General features: G+C 47.5%; 1 protein-coding gene across 1 annotated transcript in view; it reads right to left on the bottom strand.

Annotated features, from left to right (window-relative positions):
• Positions 1-7: 7 nt before the first annotated feature.
• LOC103774747 (zinc finger CCCH domain-containing protein 18-like) overlaps positions 8-10,278 on the bottom strand; it is a gene marked incomplete at its 3' end in the record, with an annotated part of 11,797 nt that continues 1,526 nt past the window's right edge. Inside the window, exons 2-8 of the mRNA XM_008942172.1 lie at positions 8,547-8,631; positions 6,157-6,305; positions 5,327-5,419; positions 4,614-4,771; positions 2,986-3,018; positions 1,378-1,504; positions 8-28 (exon numbers count right to left, since the gene is read on the bottom strand). Coding sequence (XP_008940420.1) covers positions 8-28; positions 1,378-1,504; positions 2,986-3,018; positions 4,614-4,771; positions 5,327-5,419; positions 6,157-6,305; positions 8,547-8,631 — 666 coding nt within the window. The remainder of the gene's footprint in view (positions 29-1,377; positions 1,505-2,985; positions 3,019-4,613; positions 4,772-5,326; positions 5,420-6,156; positions 6,306-8,546; positions 8,632-10,278) is intronic.

Raw genomic sequence — 10,278 nt, 5'->3', positions numbered from 1 at the left:
GTTCCCTCTCCCGTTCTCGTTCTCTTTCCTTGGAAAAGAAAAAGGGAGGTGGAGGCTGCGTGCCGAGGCCCGGCAGAGGGTCCTGAGCCTCGGGCCGCGGGCAGTGACAGACGCCCCCCCCCGCATCCGAGCTCTGGGAGGAATGATCCGTCGCTGCCAAGCGGCTGAAGAATGGGAAGGAACAAAACCACCACGTCATGTTCATCACTGTTAATTGTCAAAGACTACAAAGATTAATTGACTGAATAAGCAGAACAAGCGCGATGTGTTGGTGTTTATATGTGTTTACTCTCGCTGCTCGTGGTGTTTATAAGGAGCTAATTGACTTTCCCAACGCTGTGACAATAAGTGACAGTGCATCATGTGCAACACCAGTGAGGACAGGCCCCTCTTTGCTGGCCAAAGGCTGGCCAAGAAAAGGAAAGCAACATTTTAAAGGATGTGACAAATACCACCCAAAAGCTCCCTGCTGAGCAGGAGTCTCTGTTTCTGCCACTGCTCTCAAGGCACAACAGTTTGCATGAGGGCAAAAGAAACTGCCTTGTATAGCAAGTGACAGGACAAGAGGGAACAGCCTCAAGTTGCCCCAAGGGAGGTTGAGGTTGGCCCTGAGGAAGAATTTCTCCCCCTTGAGGGTTGTCCAGGGCTGTGCCAGGCTGCCCAGGGCAGTGGTGGAGTCCCCATCCCTGGAGGGGTTTCCAGGCTGTGGAGATGTGGTGTAAGGGACACGGGGCAGTGGGGACCTGGCAGTGCTGGGGGAACAGATGGACTCTGTGATCTGAAAGGTCTCTTCCAACCTAAAACAATTCTATGATTAGGAAGCAGAGCAAAAGGGTGATAGAATCATAGAATCCTGGTCCATAGCCTTCTTTTCACCTCACAGCAGTCCAACACCAACTGGCTGCATCTGGGATTTTAGGAGCTGGCTGGTGCTTTCCTCATCTGACTCAATGAACGTGCAGCTCCACCAGTGGTGGACAGTCACGCTGGAGCCTCCATCTGTACACAGAGCACACCCATCCAAATCTAATCCCTTCTGGCTGTCCCAATAACTAACAAGCAAACCCTTCCTCAGGCAGGTCACTTCCTGGAAACTCCCTCCCTCGCCAGCACCTCCAAGAATGGCTGTGGATGCACCAGCAGATGCTCTGAGTAAGAGGAACCATCTTCCCATCTCCAATGTCTTGCCTTCATCACCCTGAATATCCCCCTAGACCACGTTCTGTGCAGTGACTAAGTCAAGACTTAACTATTTGTAAGATTAAGCCTCTTGAAGAGAAGTGAAAAGTCCTGTTTCAACCCCTGCACTGGAAACACGACCAGCACCAGGAGTACCTGGAAGAGAGCTGAAAGGCAAAGGGAGGAAAGGGGGATTACCTTACTTACTCTGTAGTTACGGTATGGATCGGGGTCTGTGTACTGAACCCTGAAATTCTCATACTGCCCACCACGCCAGAACCGTTCTATTTCATAGTCATAATAGGGATCTGTATAGGGATCAAGCCTACAAGGAAAAACAGGGAAGGTTAGAAAGGGAAATGTCACCTTGGCACCATACAGAACCTCTACGTATTCTAGGTCAGGCCTTAGTCACCCTGCACTGACAAGAAAAAACAAGTTCAATGCCCTACAACCATACAAAGTGGGTTATTTTCTACACGTCCCAAACAGACAGGTCTTTTTGAAGTGAAGCTTGCCAGAGAAAAGCCCAAATCTTTCTGGATAACTGCAAAAAAAAACCCCACTATGAACCGAATTCAGCCTTCAAATCAATGGGGTAAAAATGCAGAAACACCAATCGCTTTTCAGAGCCCCTTCAGAGGTATGCAAGTGTCACAGAACATGTTTTGCCTCATTGATTTAGAGCTGTGGTTTCTGTCCATGCACGCCCACAGACCCCATCTCAAGCACCCTCATGCCCCAAGTGGGACCCTGACCTCCACTGGAGGTGATGGGGACACCCCAGTGCCACCAGCAGCACACAAACTGGTGAGCACGTGGCATGCTGTGCTCAACTGCAAAGCTGCAGTTACTATAGGGGAGGAAAAGGATCTAAACCCCACCCTCCTCAAACCTGCCACATTTCCTCCATTTGGTGATCTCTGCTAAAGTTATTTGTTGGTTTTAATTCACAGGCTCAAACCCTGCCAGCCACCTGCAGTGACAACAGCAGATCCCTTGGGAAGATGGGGAGGTGGGTACAGGACACAAGAAACTTCCAGGGCCACAGAGGAGTCAGTGGCAGAACTGAGATTATAAAGCAAGTGCTCCCAAATTCCAGATTATCCATGATGAGGCCCTGATTGGTGAGTAAGAGGAATAAAGGGCCTGCTTTTGCATTTTAAAAAGCACCAAATAATCAAAACCAGGCTAAGATGCAAGTGCTGCCCTGAAAGTCAAGCTGCCTCCTGTAGTTCTTTCAGTGCTTTTAAATACTTGAAAGGTTTCTGATTTTGTCTGAAAGAATAAACCAAGGGCAAGAGCAGCAGGGAATCCTGAACCTTAATCCAGCAACAAACCCCTGATGCCAACCAGACAAGAGTCTGGATTCAGTGGCATCAGGTGTTGAAAGAGACAAAAATATCTCAAGCTACATCAAAACCTGAAACATTTTGCTTTTTAACCCAACCTCAAATCCAAATCTCCCCATCCCCATCCTGTAACATTTATGGACTTTTTAGTCATTTAAACAAGCATCACTCCTGTGCATTTTGATAATTCAGTGCTTAAATCCTTAGGTGAATAATCAGTATCACCTCCAAAACTAAAATAGGTCCATTTGGTTGCATTTTGATAATTCAGTGCTTAAATCCCTAGGTGAATAATTAGTAAAACTCAAATAGGTCCATTTGGTGAATAACTGGCCCACCACACCCGAGGGGACAGGGGTCTGTGGCCTAGGAAGTTTTTCAAAGTGCAATGGAGAAAGGAAAAGGGAATATTTTCTTACAGTTGCAACAGTACTGGAATCAAAGACCTGCTTACCCATAGTTAATGTTTTCTTTGATGTCCACCTCCCTATAGTTTTTCAAAAAAGAAAAAGGGATTCATGAACTATTTAGACATCTCATATGTCACAAGACAGTCCTGAAAACATTTAATAACATCCAGGCTGCACCACCAGTCCTTAGTTTGCTGCAAGGTGTTAATCTTTGTGGTAAGGTGTGTGCAGCTGTCAGAAAAAAAGTACCATTTTTGAGTTTACAGCAGCTTTGCCACTTTTACCTTTACACACAATGAAGATATTTTAATGCCACAGCCTGGTTATACACAAAGGCACCTGAATTTTCAGGAATTCTATTTGTTTGATTTTGTAAAACTGGGTACATGCAATGCATTTTTCCTTGACTGTATGAATAAGTGGGAACTCCTGTACCTGACAATTCTTTCATCAGTGAGGCACAAACCAATCAGAACACTGATGTAAATTTTCATATACAGTCATAAAATAGAGATATTGCATGGTCAACCCAAGAGTGCTGGTGATAACACATCCCAGGGGCAACCAAAAGCCTTCTCAGAGGAAGACTGAAATACAAACAGATTTTTACCCAGGAAAAAATTACTATGGGGCAACTGTTTTGTTTCAGGCTGCAGAACTGAGTAGAAAACTGTTTTCAGATGGGGAAGGGAACTGCACTTCAGAGCAAAGCAAAGATTATTGAATAAAAGCTTAACCTGCTCCTCTTCAGACCTTTTTCTGCAGTTCTTTCACTCTAAAATAGACAAAACCAAGCCCTTCAGACACTTTCTCTGTAAGCAGAAATAATCCATGTTTGTACACTTAGGAAGAATAGAAGCACAAGCAAGAGAGAACAGGAGATTCACCTGTATTGCTGCAGAATACAAGTCCCTCTCTCAAAAATTTGTTTGCCATTCCACTTCTTGGCTCAAGAACTACTAAGCAAATCTCTCAGAGCTGACTGATTCATCCTTGCACCTTCTTCTGCCTGCTCTGTCACAACAGGAGTGTACTGAGGTCTCCAACATTATATGTTTTACCTCCTTAAAAAACCAGTCACCTGAACACTTAAATTTAGGGTGTTTGTTTTGGCCCAGGCTATGCCCTGACAACTACCAGGTTTGCTTTCTGACCAGGGTCTTACTAGTTTATCTGGGACTAGTCCAGCTGTTTAAGACCAGCTGCTGTGCCCCTGTCCCTGCAAAGAAACACCCAGCTAGTCCAGGCAGGACAACTGTTGCCCTGAAGCTCTTGGATGTCAGAGTATCTCCAACTTCACAGCCCCAGCTTTAGCATCTTAAAACTCTCAGGGGCTGGAGTAAGATAAAAAAGGAAAAAAAAAAGCTGGAGGAACACACTGCTGTGAGGGAGGTAGTGCACAATCAAGGTCCTTGAGGGACCAGTGTGGCCAATGACATGGAAGGCAAAAAGGTTTGTAGAAGAGTGTAGAGGAAGGTGGTGTCGAACTGGAGCGAGCGGAGGCAGCTCAGGATTTTAACCAGTGCCCAAAAGAAGCTCTTGCCATTTCCTGAGGTGAGCGTTCCTCCAGCTGGGAGGAAGGAGTTCACTCCAGGCTGCCGGGCTGCACTGGGGACACTTCCCACCCATCTGTTGCAGGGAGCAGAAGCAGGACTGAGAGCTCAGAACTCACGCTGGGTCTCTGACGTCGCGGGTGATGCGGTAATTCCAGTCGCGGAAAAACTCGTTCTCCTTGTCAAACTCCCTCTCGTCCTCCCCGATGGTCACGGTGAACCTCTTCTCCTCAAAGTCAGGCTCCTGCTCTTTCCTCATCGTTGCCTTTTTTAATACCTGTCACGACATTAAAAAATCCAAAGTTGCAAAGAGAGAACGTTTCCGAGGCACGGAAATTGGAGGAGTCAAAAATCCTTCCCTTGGGAGGGATCTCTCCGAGCTAACGCGCCCTTCTTCTGCCCAGGCCTCAGGACCCTGGACATTTTGGGACACAGAAAGTGTATTTCACTCTTCCACCAGCTCTTAACAGCAGCAGACAAGCAATGAAAAGATTCACACATGCTGTTTTCTGCAGTGCTTAGACACGTGGATCATACAGGTGCTGGAAAAACAGGTACTGAAGGAAGGGAAATTGGATCAGCATTACAAGTTTTGCTTTGTGGAGAGCCTGACTTCAGGGCCACAAACTTCTCTTAGCTCATGTTAATATAAAAAAACCAAACCTAGATGTGAGCTCCTCTTGACTGCATAATGATTGTGATATACAAGGTACAGCAATAGGTTGAAAGGCAGGAAAATACTAAGGAAAAGGCTCCTTAAAAAGAGCCAGAAGTTCCATGCTCCAAGAAGAGCTCTCCTAGCAAGGAAAGAGCTCCTGGGGTTGGCATTTACCTCTTTTGCATGCCGGAGTCCTCTCTCCCAGGCACTTTCTGTGGGAGGGTCTGGAGGGGGTGGAGGTAAGATTTCATCAACAACAGGTCCTCCCTGTCCGAACGGTGAGAGAAGGAAGGAGACAGACACTTGATGTTAGTTTTAAGTCACAAACTCAGGCTTTGTAAACAAGATACCCCTGAGCACCTCCTGACACTCCACAGTATCAGCAGGACACGAGTTAGGGCACTGTGTTGGTTCTGGCTGAACTGATTGTCCCCCTGCAGCCTCCTGGTGTAGGGCTGTTGTGGTGGGAGTCAGGAGGGTGTTCTCAGCTCAGCTATAAAGCTAGCATAAAGGGGGGTGTGGGTGGGCTACTTCTTGGTCCTCCAGAACAACTTCAGAGCCCTGCTTCCCAGGAAGGGGCCAGACATCACCTGCTGATGGGAAGGAGAGAATAAATCTTTGGGTTTTTTTCCCCCTTTGCTTCCTTGCACAGCATTGCCTGGCTTTGCTTTTCAATTAAACTGCCTTTGTTCTTACCCACAAAGGGTTCTGTCTCCATCCTATTTTCCTTTCTCCTTTTTGCTCTGCAGGAGGGAGAGGAAAGGAGGGTGATAGAGTGGCTTGGTGGGCATCACTTGCTCAGCCAGGGTTAACCCACCCCAGGCCCACATGGAAAATGATTCCTCTCCACTAGCAACTTCAAGACCACCTTTCAAAAACCCCATATCCAATGGATGTATTGAGTTTTGCTCAAGTACTAGCTCAAAAAAAGATTCTTGACTTCTAAGAGCAGGAGACAAAAGCTACTTGCAGAAGCCATAAATTCACAGAAAAGAAGTCCATACCCAAGGGTTGGCTGGCATCAGTGGGTGAGGGCCGATGGGAGGAGCACCATTTGGGGAGAAGGGCTCAGGTTTGGAGATCAAGGAGTAGTTTCCTTTGTCATTCACACCGGGGTGAATGAATCGACAGTTCATGCCCCAAGTACAGTGACCTGTGGAAATATGGTTCTGTTACACCCCTGTGTGCCTACAGCAAGCAGTACTTCAGCCCCACAAGCACTTAAAATCCACCAAGGAATAATGCTGTTTGACACATAGTGTTTTTCTTCTAACTTTGTTGAAATTTACCTGTTTTCATACAGACGAACATTTGCCACTCCCCAGCTTCCCAGAGAGGACAAATGGATCCAGTCATGGACAGAAAAACCTTATTACAGTGGGGGGAATGGAGGGATGGATGCAGACACACCACTAAGCAAACGCAGTAACGAGCCTGTGAGCTCTTCAAATCTTATTAATGACAAACATCACAAGTTATTTAGCCTGGAGCAAAAGAGGCTCAGGGGAGACCTGACTCTCCACAGCTCCCTGACAGGAGGCTGGAGCCAGGTGGGGGTCAGGCTTTTCTCCCAAGGAACAAAGGACAGAATAAGAGGAAATAGCCTCAAGTTGCCCCAGGGGAGGTTGAAGCTGAGGAACAATTTCTTGCCCTTGAGGGTTGTCCAGGGCTGTGCCAGGCTGCCCAGGGCAGTGGTAGAGTCCCCACCCCTGGAGGGGTTTCCAAGCCATGGAGATGTGGTGTGAGGGACACGGGGCAGTGGGGACCTGGCAGTGCTGGGGGCATGGTTGGACTCGATGATCTTCACCCAATCTTCCAACCCAAATGATTTTGTGATTCTGCTCATTCACACCACTGGACAGAGGCAGCCACGCAAACGCTCCTCAGACACAGCAAGGACAAAAAACTGAATGTCTTCAAGCTTCCACATGAGCAGCACCTCATCTCCCTGGGGGCAATAAAGCCTTTAAGGTGAGCAAGAGTGGATGTCAACATCACCTGAACCCACACCAAGCCAAAGCACAACAGCAGCAGGAGATCCTGCAGCCTGAACTTTGACTCGGGCAAATATTTCCAGGCTGCACGTCAGCGTACGTCAGGCTGAGGACTCGGGGCAAACACCCCTCCTTGCCAAGGGACTTCCCTGTTCCACCTCCATCCCCAGCTTTTTCGTGCCTCAGATCTGAGACCAGGAGACGTTCAGGAAGCCAAGTCTGTGATATCTGATGGCCAGGTCTCTGGAAACCCCCCTGAGCAGCTCCCTGCCTCGCACGCGCCGCTTGCGCAAGGAGGGAGAGGCTCCACTCGCTCCTCCACCCTGCTTTCAACTTCACATTTTCATAAATCCTTTCAAGGGCAATTGTAAATAAACCCGAGTAAATAAGCAAACGTTCAGTGAGGTGAAGCTGAAGGAAGTGGAAGAGTTATGATCTGTTTAAAAACTTTCAGAAAACCTATACAGGAAAAGAATATTTGTCTAAGACAGTGGTGCGGCAGCTGCACAACCTTTGGGGAATGTCTTATTAAAAACCCCAACTGATTAGATTTTTAAGTTTCAAGTCTTAGGTCTCATTTGTAGGAAGAAATCCATTTTATGATTTCCTACCCCTGTTCCTTCCCACTGGGGCTGCCAGGCCCAATCCCATTTCACAACTCTGGCTCAATCTTCCGGCTTGGGGAAAAAGCTTCTGTTGACACAAGGATTATTTTTTATTCCAACTGATCATTTCCTCAGCCCAGAGGAAGTCCTGGCCACCCACACACCTCACTCTGCCAGGTCCAGGGCCATCCCTCAACACATTGTCTTGCTGGGCTGCCTGTGGAAATATCTAAAGGGGCCAGACTCTTGTCAGTGGTGCCCAGCGACAGGACAAGGGGCAATGGGCACCAACTGGAACCCAGGAGGTTCCACCTGAACAGGAGGAGAAACTCCTTTCCCATGAGAGTGCCCAAGCCTGGAGCAGCTGCCCAGAGAGGTTGTGGAGTCTCCTGCTCTGGAGAGATTCCAAACCCACCCAGATGCCATCCTGGGAACCCTGCTAAGAAATTATTGCTAAGAAATAACAAGTGTTTGCCACTGAATTTTCCACGGAATAACCTCTAAGCAACAGCCCATCATGAAATCAGCCCAAGCAGTTTTAGGCCATGCTGGTTTCACACCACTACCAAGTCTTCCTTAATTTGCTTCTACTGGGCTCACCACACTTTGGGCAAAGCAATTTTTGCATATTGGCTCTATGTAAATCCAGCATCTGGCCACCAAAGCAGGGAGAGGTGACACTGAGGACACCCGAGGCAGAGTTTCTCATGTAGACAGCACCTTAGTGGGGACAAAACCAAAGCAGAAACATGACAGGAGCTCTGGGTCCCTCCCAGTGCTACAGCACATCGTTACCTTTCATGAAGAACCTGCAGGTGGGACGTGGCCTCACTTTCCTGTCACTGGGGTCTTTGACTTCTCCTTCTTCTAAGTCATCATCCTACAACAGACAGACAAGCTGACATTTCACGTGGTGCATTTTCCGCAGCGACTTGACATTTCACAATATGGTCAAATATCAGTCACTGAAAACACACCCTGGAGCAAAACACAAGAGAAAAGGAACCTGAAGTTACAATAAACACCCCCCCGAGCTGCTTTGCAACGTGCTGCTATGCACAGGAAGATGCTTCAGTGTCTCAAAGGTGACCACAAAACCCTTGGGCATTAAGGACATCTTGGTGCCATGCCACAGATCAAGGTTTTGAGCTGGACTATTTGACCTGATAGAAACTTAAAAGGCTCCAAATCAACAGCTCTTCCTCCTGAGCTGAACAACTGCTATGACAATAACCAGTTATAAAATGCTTCTCCACAACACTGAGGACAATCTCACACACAAGGTTTCCAGAAAAAAAATAGTCATAAATATTTCTTCCAGTCCTCTGGCAACAACTTGACACCTTTAGATTGGATATCAGGAAAATTTCCTCACAGGAAGGGTTGCCCAGGGCTGTGCCAGGTTGCCCAGGGCAGTGGTGGAGTCCCCACCCCTGGAGGGGTTTCCAAGGCGTGGAGATGTGGTGTGAGGGACACGGGGCAATGGGGACCTGGCAGTGCTGGGGGAATGCTTGGACTTGAAGATCTTAAAAGTCTCTTCAAGTCAAAGTGATTCTACGGTTCCCCTTCCACTCCTCAGCTCCACACAGGAGCTGTGGATTAGCCCAAACAAAACTCTGCATCACCCCCAGGAAGAAATTCTGGCAGATGGAGGTTGCTTCAAAGATTAAGAACCACAGGGGATGAGCATGAAATAACAGTCATGAAACACTTCCAGAAGAAAGTTGGAACTTTATATAGAGTACCAGCTTTTGCCTTTGCTCTCCAGGGGAAAGAAACCTTCCTTGGCTTCATTAGGCTGCATCTGAAAAGTCAAATGGAGCTAAAAAGAGGTGGTGATGCAGAAAGCAAAGGCACACATGCCTAGAGAGCCCTCAGAGGGATCTGGCAAAGAAATGAGTTTTTTATCCTAAAAGGCACCCTGGCCTTCCCTCGATCTGCCTCTGCTTCACCACCACTGAAGTTTTCCAGTGGATGTAACACATCTGAAGAGGGAGCAGCTGGTGGAGCCCTTCCCTTTGCGTGCCCATCACAGCAACCCTGTGGCACTGACAGCAGTTGTCTACATGGGAAAGATCAGGAAAGTTCTGTACTTTGATCAATGTAGCAGCTGGAGAGGAGGAAAAAAAACCCATCTCTTGGCTGCAGAAAAACAGAGATGAGTTAAGAGCCTCTGCTGTGCTCCTCTGAGGGCAACACAAGGAGAGCTCTCCTGAATGAGAGAGGATTTTTTCAAATTAAATGATATTCAAATTAAAATTTCCATCCATATCCCCCCTCCCTGCCCCAAGACTGAACTCTGAAAGCAAACAAAATGCAGAGATTTAAGCACCCCCCAAAGCTGGGGATGGATTGAACAGTGTAACCAGCTCAGCTCCACTGCTTTCAAAAGAGCTGTGTGAAGTCTTTGCACAGGCTGTGCTTGAACAAAAGGGAAAGTATTTATTCCTGTGGGGTCTCCTTGGAATCAGGCAGCTGGGAACCCTGTTATGAGTTCATGTATGAAAACCAGAGCAGGGATTCATCT

This window comes from Merops nubicus, unplaced genomic scaffold (assembly GCF_000691845.1).
Source record: "Merops nubicus isolate BGI_N331 unplaced genomic scaffold, ASM69184v1 scaffold8166, whole genome shotgun sequence".
Lineage (NCBI taxonomy): Eukaryota > Metazoa > Chordata > Aves > Coraciiformes > Meropidae > Merops > Merops nubicus.
This window is presented reverse-complemented; position numbering and strand designations above follow the sequence as displayed.